A 14,632-nucleotide genomic window follows, 5' to 3' on the forward strand; every position below is an offset into this window, starting at 1 on the left:
CCCCTGTCCCAGGTCCCTCTGTTTGTGCTGCTGCTCTTCCAAGTTCACATCTTCACACCAAAGGGGCTCTATCACCCACAGTCCGGGGTGGGGGGTCCAGGCAACTGCTGGAAAATGGCCTTGATGGTGAGAATTTTAGGAAACTTACCTGGGTATCCTGGGGTCGTGCCACGTGCTAACTCCAGTCTGCGTGTGCAGGAAGTAAACCTGCCCCTGCACCGTTGTTCTCTGTTCTGCATGAGAGAGTGGGGGATACGGTAGTTACATTCAATTCCAAAGAGAGTTTTCAACCAATCCTGTAAGCACAGCGTCCCAGCTTCCTTCCAACAGTCTTTAAAAGCACCGAGAGAAGGGTTTGAAGCGCAGCAGTTAACTTCTGCCTGGCATCTGCGAGTCACAAGCCCTGATGGACCTTACTTCTCCTGTTCCCACTTGGAGAGGCGGCCACACCCCTGGACCTGCCACCTCGGGACCGACCCTACCTTGACCTCCGCCCCTGCATTAGCTCTTACTTCCGGTCTGATCTGCCACATCTACTTGGATTCCTCCTGCATTTAGGTGCTCCCTCTGTGGTTGTCAAAATATCCCATCCTTTCACTCGTACCCAAGGCCGTCCTCCCCACATTCAAATCCCAGGGCACTACAAATACCCCCATCCAGGCCCCTGCCCCACTCCTCTCGGTTTTCTTTGATATTCATTTGCCTAAAATCTTCATACAACTGCTACACTGGGAGATGGGAGCAATTGCGGACAAGTTCATGACAAGAAAGATTTGTCAACCATCTCGGGTTACTCTTCTTTACACTGACACAACCATCGTGGGGCACACCTCTGCAAACATCAGCACTTCTGGCAGGTACGAGTCACTAAAAGAAGCTGAAAACATTAAAGCTGTCTGAAACATCACCGATCGCTCTCGGGACAGCGGGGTGGATGCCCTCACCGTAGCCTTCGGGCAGTTCCGGGGACTGGTGGCCGTGAGGTCGGTTCTGCGGCGTCTGGAGCGACCCTCGGACCTCAGGACTTCGCAGTCGCTGGGCCTGAAGTCTTTGATCCTGACTCGGGGATTCCACAGACCTGCAGCCACCCCCGCCAGCAGCAGCCCCAGTGCCATCCGTGTAAGGGGCTGGTTCCTCCATGAAGCAGCTGAGTGGCCTTCCAGGCCCTGAGTCTTCATACGCAGTTCTAGAAGGGGAAGACCACAGCCCACATCACAACACCGGCTGAAGACCAAGAAGCACCCGTAAGTTCCATGCCACGCTCTCACTTCCATTTGTTTTGCTTTTCTTGAGCAATATGATAGAATGTCCCCAGTGCTTAGTTTCATATAATTCGTCCTGTCCTGTTTAATTGGAAAGCCAGACTTTTTCATGAGGAGCCAGTGACCAAAGGGAGCCATGTGTAAAGTGCCACTGAGGCCACTCGTAGGATTTCATCCTCAGGCAGAGGCAAACGGTTGGAAAACACCAACCTTGTTCTATAAGGAGCTCAGAAAGTGAGATTTCGGTTTTCTTGACTCAGAATCATATCCAAACATTCCATTTTCCTTGTCATTTTATTCTATAATAGAACTCCTGGTTACATAAAATACCACAATGACTTTAAAAGTGACTTTTAACATAAATCTTGATCCCCTGAACAATTGTGGAGACAATTTACCTTAATAGGCTATCTTCCCTTATAAGCAAGTACTTCTGAAAAACGTTCTACATTGAAAAAGTACAAAGAGACACACAAATTGAGAGACTAGTTCAGTGAATGCCCTGGACTCATCACCCAGCTCCAGTGATTGTCTCGTGGCCACGCGCCCAACTCCTCCCCCCTGAGCTGGATTATTCTGAAACCAATCCCAACATTTTACCATTTCATCCTTAAATATTTCAGCACAGGCCTCTGGAAGATAGGCCTTTTACCATTATCATGACCCCAAAAATGTACGTTAATTTTTTTAATATCATCAAATACCAGTCAGTGTTCAAATTTCTCCAGTCAACTGTCTCATTAATCAGGATCCAAACGAGGTCCACACACCGCATTTAATAGGTATGTCCCTTAAATCTCTTTTATTAACTTATAGGTTCTCTTCCTTCCTTTTTAGTTATTTTTCTTGCAGTGTATTTGTTGAAGACACCAGGTTGTCTGCTACAGTCTACAGGGTGCCCCCCTCTGGATGGAGCTTATCCCCGGGGCTGTGCAACCCATTCCCGTCCCCTGGACCTCCAAGATGTAAGTTCGTGTCAGATTATCCCTCTTTCATGATGTTGTCAGCAACTATTAATGACATTAATAGTTAACTCATTGGGGAATTGAAAAATTGTGATAGTGACCAATGAGAATTTTTGAGGGTGTTTTTCGGTTTTTGGGTTTTTTAGAATTTATTTCCCCCTGTATCATTATGAACTCAATGGATTGCTTTAATCCACTGCAGTTATAATTCTTTACTGATGCTCTTTGGCCAGCGGGAACCTCTGTAAATTGGATCCTGAGCCTTTGGGGCACTACCCCACTAGTTCTGACAGCTTCCTTTACAAACGAGGAAACCGGATCCCAGTGTTATCCCAAGACTGCACCTCAAGTATTCAACGCATTGAAAAGGTGTGAAGGAAACTTTCACACAGTGCGAGAGCCTGGGCAGCAGAGAACTCAGTGGGCATCGCTGCAGTGATACGTACCCTTCATTTTCTAACAGCCCTCTGCAGTCTACCACGGACCCTCCAGTGCCTATTCTGTCTCGTGTCTGTAAACTGACTAAAAAGAAAAGAACATCCTGCATTAAAATCCAGTGGTATTTTATACAACTGTAACACAGTGAGCCATTGCAAATGTGTAATTTATGTATGATATTATTTTAAAAAGTGAGGCATATGTCTATACATACACATATACATTCCTATGCTTTCAAGTATGAAGCATCTCCCTCATTGGCTGCACAGAACGCGTACCACTTGGAACACTCCTTGTAAACGTGGAGCAGAAAGAGATGCTGTGTTGTCTGTGCTCTTCATCAAAATAACAGAACACAATTTCACTTCCTCCAAGGTACCTTATATTTTAAGAAGATTTTGACTTATGTTTAATAAGGACACAGAGAGCACTGTCAGTATGTGCAAGGCCTGGATGCACCTACGTGTCGATTCTCTGTCCCTACTATGAACAACAAAGACACTTAGGAAGCTGCTTCCAGTTATTCATTTTTCCCCGGCACATCCCTCCACAAAGAAAAGAAGGAATCACAAATAGAAAGGCAGTAAGTGGGAACTCTGTCGTGACAGGAGTTTTCAGATGGATATCCACTGTCCATTTTTACCTTGGGTCAGGTCTACATAAGACAATACCTGAAAGATTTGGGGCCATAAGTCACTCTGGTGTGCTGCTGAAATACTGTTTTCTTTGACTGCTTGCAATGCATACAGTCAATATTTGGGTAACCCTGAAATGCTAATAAAAATGGGATGGATAACAGGATGAGCTACTTAACAGATAAATTACTTCCAATGGAATACCTCCAGTCAACGCTTTATGACATGAGCACATTTTATTTCTTCATTCTAAATAAGTCAGTCCTCTGTAAAATCATATTACATGGAAGTCTTCAGAAATTCTCTTTGCCTTTTACATATATGATGGGTCCTCCTGAAGAAACTATTTCTTAACTCTTGCATATGTGGCCACCATTTTTATCATCTGCACTTGGATAATATGACAAATTGTCAACTCATGTGATGATTAAAATTACATTACAAATTATAACCCTACATCTTTTTGTACCTTAGTCATTTTAACTCCACCTTGAATGACAGAATGAAGGGAATTAGATAAAATAATAAAAACCACATAAGATGAAATTGTTTAGTCCTGGAGAGATGGCCCCTGTCTGGGGCCTGTCCTTCGAAGTACGTCACCATCGGTCAGTGCCTTTATGTGTTTTCTCAGTGATGAAGAGCTGAAGGTTAAGTCTGTAAAAATTATCTCTTTATACAGATGAGAAAGTTCTTACCCACTATTTGGCCACGAACTGCATCAGTATCTGAGGGGTTTAGTTTGCATAGATCCAAACGCTGGTCTGCAAACAAACAATTCAAAACTTAACCCAGGGAAATGTTAGCTAGAGAGGAAGGCAGGAATTCTGTATTCAGTATTCAAAAAAATAAAATAAAAAATGATGCCCCATAAGCCTTCTTCAGTTGCATTAAGAGGCAGAAAAACGTTGGGTTCTTACATCCAGTATCTTTTAATCTGCTGATGGCATTGGAGAGCAGCCGCACGCACCCCAGGAAGCCAGCTCCCTGCTTCTTGTGAATTTTCTTGTGGTTCCACACGCTGATGGTTATAGAATCCGTTTTCCCAACATATCTGAAACCAACATGCAAACTCATTTTTAATTGTATTTCTCAATTGCCATAGCCCATTGAGATTTTATCTGATTGACTTGTTAGTCCAGAAGAATCCTTTTAAAATAATGTTGGCTCTATATCCACAGCTAACAGGCGCTTAATAAGTATATATCTACTAACTTCAATGGGCTGGGAAAGGACTACAACCGGTTATGTAAGAAACACATGCAGACAACCACATAATGATAATAATCTTATAACAGAGATTTACTATATTTTTATAGTTCCAGAGGATAATGGCAGGATTCAAAAGTTCCCACCAGGACTTCCCTGGCGGTCCAGTGGTTAAGACTCTGCACTTCCACTGCAGGGACACCGGTTCAATCCCTGGTCGGAGAACTAAGATCCTGCATACCGCATGGTGTGGACAAAAAAAAACAAAAACAAAAACAAAACCCCAGCAATTAGGCTTAATAGAGAATACTAATTTGCAACAAAGGACTACTTACATCCATCCAAAGTACACAAAAGGGCACTAACTCAGACAGGAAACCTGCCACTGTCTCTCATTGTAGGTCAACCACAGAAGGGAGCTTTCGGGACATGGACTGACAACCACTTTCCAGGCTACTTCCAGTGTCACAGTGTAACTGCAAATGAGCCTCAGGATCCAACTACTAAAAATCCCACTCAAACCCAGTTCAATTTGTGTTAGTAAAAAGCCAATAATAATCACTCAGCATTACTTGGACAAAAATTTCTTAGCAGGGACATGAAAACATAGGTGCCTATAAAATAGATTTTCAAAGCGCGATCCACTTAACAAATGAATATAAGAAATTGTCTGATGGTGTGTGGGCTTACATACCTCCAGTCACACCAAACTTTATTTTCTCTTGCAGAAAATATATTTGTACTAAAAAGCAAAATTTTAAAAAAATCAACAGAAATATATATATATTATATATTTGTATCATAAATACGTAAAATAATAATAACGGGGGGCTTCCCTGGTGGCACAGTGGTTGAGAATCTGCCTGCTAATGCAGGGGACACGGGTTCGAGCCCTGGTCTGGGAGGATCCCACCTGCCGCGGAGCAACTAGGCCCGTGAGCCACAACTACTGAGCCTGAGCATCTGGAGCCTGTGCTCCGCAACAAGAGAGGCCGCGATAGTGAGAGGCCCGCGCACTGCGATGAAGAGTGGCCCCCGCTTGCCACAACTAGAGAAAGCCCTCGCACAGAAACGAAGACCCAACACAGCAAAAATAAATTAATTAATAAACTCCTACCCCCAACATCTAAAAGAATAAAAGAATAATAATAATGTATTTCAAATAATGCATTTTACAACCATGTTCTGGGTTTTGCTGAAAAAAACAGTAGCATATAGAGGACCTGAACTATGGCCCTTTTTTCCTGTTAGTATGGCCAGGAGATTGAAAGTTTGAAGACCACAGTTACAGAAGCAAACCATTAAAATATATGAAAATGTCAAACGCAAGAACTTCCAAGTATATGAATTCTAAAAGTAGGCAGTATGTATTTGTTTGGCCATCCACGTTTGTTATCAGTAAGAAGTTTAATAATCCCTTTAAAAAAAATAATTAAATGCTTCTCTTACAAGTTAGATACCAACTTTCCTGCCGCTCCCCAAGTGGCTTATAGGATAACCAACTCACAGATCGTAGTGCTGGTTCCACTTCGGGTCCAGCGTGTTCTTCACAGTGTCCGTCGAGTGGCACTGCCCAGATCCATCCACAACGATCTTTGCAAAGGGGTCAGGGAGTCCTAGAGGAGAGGGGACAGCCACACTGGATGAGAAGACAGAACCCAGTCCTGCAAGTAAAGCGAGCTTCAAGGTCATCTATTTGACTAAGAAGACTACCCTGGTATATTTTTTTCTCAAGTTTAAGGTTAGTTTCAATCAGCAAAATAAATTCTTTCCATTAAGCTTTCTAAGAAAGACAACCCAGGATGACATCCTCCTCAGATTTTTAGAGGCTAGAAATGAAAACTCTAAAAATAGGCTTAAATTCAAATTTCCATTTCTGATGATCACTCAGTGGGGCTAGCTAAATGGAGGGGAAGGTGTCTACAATTATTTATATTTATACTTTCTAAAAAATAATAATACCTAGAAATCTTGTTTACTGGTCTTCGTCTATTTTACCTCTGGAAGCAAGTATTCACCGGGTTTTAATTAGGTAAGTTGCTAAATGCTGGAGTATGAATCAGACAGGTTTATAAGATCAGAGAGGTGGCCAGGTAAGGGTTTTAGAGATAGACCTGGACGTGAGCCATCACTCTGGAGCTTCTTAGCTACTTGAATAGAGCCTGCGAACCTAAGTCTCTTTACCTTTAAAGCATGAGACGAACCACTTAGGAACGGAGCAGCATTCTTGTGAGGATCAGAAAGAGTGTGAAAAATATCATGCTGCAGGCGCCTCCTTTATAGTAGGTGAACTTCTTGTGAGGTGATTCCTTCCTTTAGAAAAGGACCCTCCATTTATATTTTTATTACAATTCCTTTAATTACAAGGCTTTTAAAGTTTGATTTAATTGATCAAATTTGACCAACAATTTTACTCAAACCCAGACGTTTTATAGAAAAATGTCTTGTCTGTATTGGAGCTGAGGAGACTTCACCCAGCAGAAAGCAATACATTAATGGATGGAAAGACAGAGAAAACAGGGTGGTGGCCGGAATAGGGAATGAGAGAGAGTTGTTCTCGTATGAGTTATAAATTCTGTGCCTTGGAGCTACGGAGTCTCTATGTGGTAGTCAACTGGGAAAGGAAGCTTGTCAAACTGTGGATTTCCAGTCAGCAAAGGGCAGGACTTTTAGGAGAATACTCCCAGGGTTGCTTTTTTTTTAAGTTTTAAATTTCAAAAATATGTGAAGAACATTAATATTGTAAGAGAGCAAAAATGGGTGTTTTACTTACTGAAGAAGTCTTTCTTTGCAAGGTTCTTGGCACATAATACTAAACACAAACAAAAAAATGCTAGGGTTAGCACTTATGGACAAGATTTCCATCATAGTTAGTTGCTATGGACGGAATCGTATCCCCACCCAAAATTCATATGATGAAGCTCTAGCCTGCAATGTGATATTTTTAAAGGTGGGGTCTTTGAGAAGTGCTTAGGTTTAGATGAGGTCATGGGGATGGGGCTTTCATGATGGGATTAGTGCCCCTATAAAAAAGAGACCACAGAGCTTGTTCTCACAGCAAGAAAGAAGGCAGGAAGAGGGCCCTCCCCAAGAACCTAATCTGTCAGCACCTTGATCTGCGGCTTTTCCAGCCTCCAGAACTACAAGGAATAAATGTTTGTTGTTTAAGCCACCAGTTCATGGAATTTTGTTATAGCGGCCCAAACTGACTGAGGCACTAGCCTATATTTGCAATGGGGAAAAAAACCCTCAAAATTATCTTTGCCATAGATTGTCTTCCAAATTTAGCATCACATTAAACAAAAAGCTGACAAGTAACAAAAAGTCTTTTCTCCTTCCATTGGGCATCAACTATAACAAATGCAAAATGTTTTAGTTTAAACTTAAAATCTTTAAACACACACAGATGGATTTATCAATGTGCTCTTAAAACTCACAGGATCACATTAATACCAATTCCAATTAAGACCTACAGTATTTACCTTCATAGCTACTGCTAACAATAAAAGGAACTGTCCATTTTTGATATTCTGATAAATAATACAATTTTGGAAATGTAAACTTTGGTATGTTGGAGAAAGAAAGGGGAGAGTTACAGAAAATATGGGGCCATCATCAAGTGTTGTGAAAAACAAAGACAAAATGCATGATAAGAATTTCGCACAATGTTGGCATACAGAAAGAATGCAATAAGTACTAAGTGTTGTTAGCATTTTATTAATGAGGGGGGATCGATTACTGGTAAGAAATCTTGTCACCAGATTTGTTACATGATTAAAGCTACTATATCACTAATGTCTCTTACACTTACACAAACTTCACAAATTTTGCTAATTTTTAAGAATATAATGTTTTATTATGAACTTACACTATTTCACAAAAATATATTCATATTATATGTTGTTCTGCAAACTTTTCACTTAGTATTTTTTTATATAACAATTTTTATCAAGATATAATTCATACACTATACAATTCATCCATTTGAAGTGTATAATTCATTGGTTTGTAACATACTCTCTGGGTTGTATAACCATCATCCCCAAGAAAGAAATCCTGTACCCATCAGCAATCACTCTTTATTTAACCTCAAACCCCACCAGTCCTAGCAACCACTAATCTACTTTATGTCTCTGGATTCGCCTATCTGGATATTTCACATAAATGGAATCATAGAATATGTGGTATTTTGTGACTGGCTTCTTTCACTTAACATGTTTTTAAAGTTCATCCATGTTGTAGCATGAATCAGTTCTTCAATCCTTCTCATGACTGAGTGATATTCTATTGTATAGATATACCATATTTTCTTTATCGACTTATCAGGTGATGGGCATTTGGCTTGTTCCTACTTTCTGGCTATTGTGAATAACGTTGTCCAGGTTGTTGTGTAGACTTATAGTTTTATTTCTCTTGTAAACCTATGAATGAAGTTGCTGAGTTATACGTTTAACATTTTTAGGAACTGGCAGAATGTTTCCCACAGCATCTGTACCATTTTAAATTCCCACCAGCAGTGTATGAGGGCTCCAGTTTCTCCCCATCTTCACTAATACTTGTTATTGTCGGTCTCCGTGGTTTTATATCTCTGTGGTTCTAATTTTCATCTCTCTGATGACTAATGACTTTGAGCATCCTTTTGTGTGCTTTATTAGCTATTCATATATCTTCTTTGGAGAAATTTCTATTTAGTTTTTTTTTTTTGGCCCATTTTTAAATTGGGCTATTTGCCTTTTTATTATTGAGTTGTGAGAATTCTTTGTATATTCTAAATACCCTTATCTATAGATATCTATATTCAGTTGCACCCCGCCACCACTCCATGTCACAGGTTCCACATCCATGGATTCAACCAACCATGAAATGAAAAAATATATTTTTTTAATTCCAGAAAGTCCCAAAAAAGCAAAATGAATTTGCTGTACCCCGGGCAACTATTTATATAGTATTTACATTGTATTAGGTATTATAAGTAATCTAGAGATGATTTAAAGTATATGGGAGGATATGCATAGATTATATGCAAATACTATGCCATTTTATATAAGGCACTTGAGCATCCATGGATTTCAGTATCCATCGGGGCGGGGGAGGGTGGTCCTGGAACCAATCCCCAGCAGATACCAAGAGACAACTCTATATAAATATCTACGTATCTATAGATAAAATATCCTTATCAGATATGTGATTTGCAAATATTCTCCTACTCTGCGGGCTGGCTTTATACTTTGTTTGAAACACCAAAGTTTTTAATTTTGATCAAGTCCAATGCATCTATTTTCTTTGGTTGCTTGTGATTTTGGTGTCATGTCTAGTAAGACTTTGCCTAACCAAAAGTCTCAAAGATTTACTCCTATATTTTCTTCTAAGGGTTTTATACTTTTAGCTTTCTTTTATAATTTTAGCTCTTAAATAGACATTTAGGTCTATGATCTATTTTGAGTTCGTTCTTGTATTTGATGTGAAGAAGGGGTCCGACTTCATTCCTTTGCAGGTGGATATCCAGCTGTATCAGCAACATTTGTTAAAAAGCCTATTTAAAAAAAAAAAAAAAGAGCCTATTCTTTCCCCATTGAATTATCTTGACACCCTTGTTGGAAATCAATTCACTGTAAATGTGAGAGCTTATCTGTGGTCACTCAATTCTATTCCATCGATCTACAGGTCTCTCCCCATGCCATGACCACTCTGTCTTGATTACTGTCTTAGTCCATTCGGTCTGCTATAACAAAATACTACGGGACTGGGTAGCTTATAAACAACAAACATTTATTTCTTACTGTTCTGGAGGCTGGAAGTCCAAGATCAGAGTACCTGCATGGTTGAGTGAAGGCTTTCCTCCAGTTTGCAGACTTCTCGTTTTATTTATACAGAGCATAAGGGGCTAGGAATCTCTCTGGCATCTCTGTTATAAGGCACTGATCCTACTCATTAGGATTCTACCCTCATGACTTAAGTACCTGCCCCAAAGGCCCCACCTACTAATACTATCACTTTAGGGGGTTAGGGTTTCAACCTATGAATTTGAGGGGGACACAAACATTCAGACCACAGTAATTACCATAGCTTTGTGGTAAGTTTGGAAACTGGGAGGTATGAGTGCTCAAACTTTGTTCTTTTTCAAGACTGTTTTGGCTATTCTGGATCTGTTCAGCTGTCATATGAATTTTAGGATCAGCTTGTCAATTTCTACAAAAAAGCCAGCCTGGATTTTTTTTTTTTTTTTTTGCGGTACACGAGCCTCTCACTGTTGTGGCCTCTCCCGTTGCAGAGCACAGGCTCCGGACACACAGGCCCAGTGGCCATGGCTCACAGGCCCAGCTGCTCCGCGGCATGTGGGATCTTCCCGGACCGGGGCATGAACCCGTGTCCCCTGCATCGGCAGGTGGACTCTCAACCACTGCGCCACCAGGGAAGCCCAGCCTGGATTTTGATAGGGATTTCACTGAAGCTGTAGGTGAATTGAGGGAGTATTGTCATCTTAGCAAGATTAAATCTTCAAATCCATGAACAAGAGACGTTCTTCCACTTATTTTGTCTTCTTTAATTTTAACTGTTTTGTAATTTTCAGAGTATACATTTTATACTTCTTTTATTCAATCTATTCCTAAATATTTTATTATTTTTATGCTATTATAAATGGAATTGTTTTCCTTTTTTTTAATTTTGCAATATTTCTTCTTTCTTATTTTTGAAGAAGATATCAACTTCGGAGTAATTCAAGCAAAGTTACAGTTTGTTTTTTTTTAAAGAATCAATTTTATTTATTTATTTATTTTGGGCTGCGTTGGGTCTTCGTTGCTGTGCGCGGGCTTTCTCTAGTTGCGGCGAGTGGGGGCTACTCTTTGTTGTGGTGCACGGGCTTCTCATTGCGGTAGCCTCTTGTTGCGGAGCAGGGCTCTAGGCGCGTGTGCTTCAGTAGGTGCAGCATGTGAGCTCAGTAGTGGTGGCTCACGGGCTCTAGAGCTCAGGCTCAGTAGTTGTGACATATGGGCTTAGTTGTTCTGCGGCATGTGGGATCTTCCCAGACCAAGGATAGAACCCGTGTCCCCTGCATTGGCAGGCGGATTCTTAACCCATGTTTGCAGGAAGCCAAGTCCCCAACACATTCCAGACTTCTCATATGGTACCTCTGGGATCTCAGGGCCTCTCATTACCAGAGCTGGACCAGACGTTTCCTGCGTCCAGGGTTGCTGCCGTCGCTGCAGCTGCTTGAAACTCCCCAAAGTTGCAAGCCAGCAACTGGAACTGTTTTCTTAATTTCATTTTCAGATTGTTCATTTCTAGTGTACAGAAATACAACTGACTTTTGTGTATTCAACTTGTATCTTTCGACTTTGTTGAACTCCTTTATTATCTCTAATACTTTTGAATTTTCATATATAAGATCACATCATCTGCAAATAAAGATAATTTTACTTCTTCCTTCAAAATCTGGATGCCTTTTCTTTCTTTTCCTTGTCTAACTGCCCAGTACCTTCAATACAATATTGAATAGAAGGGGTGGACATCCTTGTCTTGTTCCTGATCTTCGGAGGAAAGCATTCAATTTTTCAACCATTGAGTATGGCGGGAGCTGTGGGTTTTTCATAGATGCCGTTTATTAGGTTGGGGAAATTTCCTTCTGTTCCTAGCGTATTGAGTGCTTTTATCATGAAGAGGTGTTAGCGTTTGTCAGATGCTTTTTCTACATCTCTTGAGATGATCATCTGGTGTCTGTCCTTTACCTATTGATATATGTAGTACATTAACTGATTTTCAATGTTAAACCAACCTAACAGTCTGAGATATTGGGTTGGCCAAAAAGTTCGTTCGGGTTTTTCTGTAACGTCTTATGGAAAAACCCAAACGAACTTTTTGGCCAACCCAATAAAGCCCACCTTATTATGATGCATAACTGATCCTTTTACCGTGCCTGGGCTTTTCTTTGTAGAAAGTGTTTTTCAATTACTAATCTATAATTTATTTACTCTCTATAGGTCTATTCAGATTTTCCATTTCTTCTCAAATCAGTTTTGGTAGGATTATGGCTTTCTAGAAACTTGTCGATTTCACCTATCAATTTGTTGGCACACAGTTGTTTACAGTATCTTCTGATAATCCTTTTTATTTCTGTATAGTCAGTATTAATATTTCCTCCTCAGTGTAATCCTTATACCATTGCTTTCCAGTGGAAACACACACACACACACACACAAACTCTTCCATCTTTTTTGTGGCTAGATCATAATTTATTACAGCTCCTGTTAGTGTTTTATTTCTTGTTTCTCTAATTACAAAGGTAATATGTACTTATGAAAATATGAAAACTCACAAATGTGTAAATAGAAACTGCATGCCTCTACAACCCCATCATTACTCTTTGTTTAGCATTTTCCTGGCTAGTCTCACATGCTTATTTTTTCCCATTTAACTTTAGAATTATTTTCAGCAAGTTTAAAAGAAATGACTTCATAAATAAATTTGAGGGGAATTTACCTCTTTACAATATTAAGTATTCCCATTCTTGAATGTAGCATATTTATCCATTTATTAAATTCTTCTTTAATGCCTTTAAGTGACATTTTCATAACGTATATTTCATAAACGTTTTCCACATTTCTAATTGGGTTTACTCTTAAGTGTTTCGGGTTTTGTTACTATTGTAAATGGGAGAGCTCCTTTCATTGCACTTTCTTTTTCCTTTTTTAAATCGTCGAGATACCTGTTATTTTTTTTTTTTCATTGCACTTTTCAATTGTTATTTGGTTACAGGAAAGCGATTAATTTTCTTACGATAATTCTAAATCTGCCACCTTTTTCAACTCTCCTCAAATAGGCCTGTGATGTCCTGTTTCCTTCCACTTCCCTTTGCTTTTACACAGCTGCTTCCAAAACTTAAGTTGAAATCTTCGCAGATGTTGAAATCTTCGCAATCTGCCTAGAATCCTGGTCCTCGCCCAGGGTTCACAAATTCAGATCATCAGCAACACCATCAGCTGCACAGGCCAGAATCTGTGCGCCACGCTTTGACTTCCCAGCCTTTCTCAGGGGTGCTGACTTCTCACCATCTCCACCCTTGTTCAAGCTCCCAACATCAGCTATCACAAAGTCATCTCTTCAAATTTTAAATCTCATGTCTCTTTCCTTTTTAGAAGTTCCCCAGTGGTTTCCCATTGCAAAACTCCAGACCTGTCAGGCTCTGAGCCCAGCTTCCCTCACCTCCAGCCTCAAACATTATCCAACCAGCTCGGGCCTGTTGTTTTTCCAAGGTGCTAATGCTGGATTGCTTCTGACTGGAAGAATTCTGGTAACATCTCAAAAAGATTATGTACATATGCTCACATGTATAAGACTAGCAATGTATTGTTCGTATGTACAAAATTAGCAATGTCTTGATTTAAGGGTCATTCCAGTAGAATTTGGTTATATCAAAAAGTGGAGAGGGTTTCAATAGAGTCAGCACAAAGAGAACTTTGCCTCGATTTTGTGCAAAGATCATTTAGGGTCACACTGAGTTTAGTTCATGGCATATGATTTCTCCTAGTAGAAAAATTTTGTGATCTTGAGATAGAATTCTCTTTGTCCTCTCTACCAGATATGATAAAAGATAATTTATTACACAGCATAAAATCCCACTCTATCTAGATCTACCACTCATTTTTAAAGAAATATGTTATGCACCAATTATGAGTGAGATTCTGAGGCTACAACAGTGAGCAAAAGAGACATTTACTCTTAGAGAAAATGAAGCTTATTTTTTCAGAGTATACTACCGCATGGTTTCTTCAGCTCCAACTCTGAAGTGCCCCTCTACTTTGGACAAATCATGTCTAAATCCCTTAATTTCCTAATCACATACCATAGTTTCCTAATTTGGGGGGATAAAGAAAGAACAAAGTACATAATGTTCACTTAGCTTCTGAAAACACATGGGAAGGAAATGTTTTGCTAACATTCAATTAGTAAATCAAGCTTCTTTACCAGGTCCCTGACAGAAGCATAGGGTCCCGAAAATACTATTTGTGGTTTCACCCACTCCCAGGATAAGCTACAACAACGCAAATTTAGTACTTTATTACATCAACTAAGAAATTGTCGGGGAGAGAGATAAATCAGGAGGTTGGGATTAACAAATACACAC

At 40.0% G+C, this 14,632-nt stretch overlaps 1 protein-coding gene across 1 annotated transcript in view; it reads right to left on the minus strand.

The window, feature by feature from the left end:
• The window catches only part of SMURF1 (SMAD specific E3 ubiquitin protein ligase 1), a 35,271-nt gene extending 21,545 nt beyond the window's left edge, over positions 1 to 13,726 (minus strand). Inside the window, exons 1-8 of the mRNA XM_024745271.1 lie at positions 13,711 to 13,726; positions 7,283 to 7,321; positions 6,017 to 6,125; positions 4,221 to 4,354; positions 3,999 to 4,064; positions 2,674 to 2,749; positions 945 to 1,186; positions 149 to 233 (exon numbers count right to left, since the gene is read on the minus strand). Of these exons, the coding sequence (XP_024601039.1) occupies positions 149 to 233; positions 945 to 1,186; positions 2,674 to 2,749; positions 3,999 to 4,064; positions 4,221 to 4,354; positions 6,017 to 6,125; positions 7,283 to 7,321; positions 13,711 to 13,726 (767 nt within the window). The remainder of the gene's footprint in view (positions 1 to 148; positions 234 to 944; positions 1,187 to 2,673; positions 2,750 to 3,998; positions 4,065 to 4,220; positions 4,355 to 6,016; positions 6,126 to 7,282; positions 7,322 to 13,710) is intronic.
• Between the last annotated feature and the right edge of the window lie 906 nt (positions 13,727 to 14,632).

The sequence above is a fragment of the Neophocaena asiaeorientalis genome, unplaced genomic scaffold, assembly GCF_003031525.2.
Source record: "Neophocaena asiaeorientalis asiaeorientalis breed wild unplaced genomic scaffold, Neophocaena_asiaeorientalis_V1.1 scaffold461, whole genome shotgun sequence".
In the NCBI taxonomy this organism is placed as follows: Eukaryota; Metazoa; Chordata; class Mammalia; order Artiodactyla; family Phocoenidae; genus Neophocaena; species Neophocaena asiaeorientalis.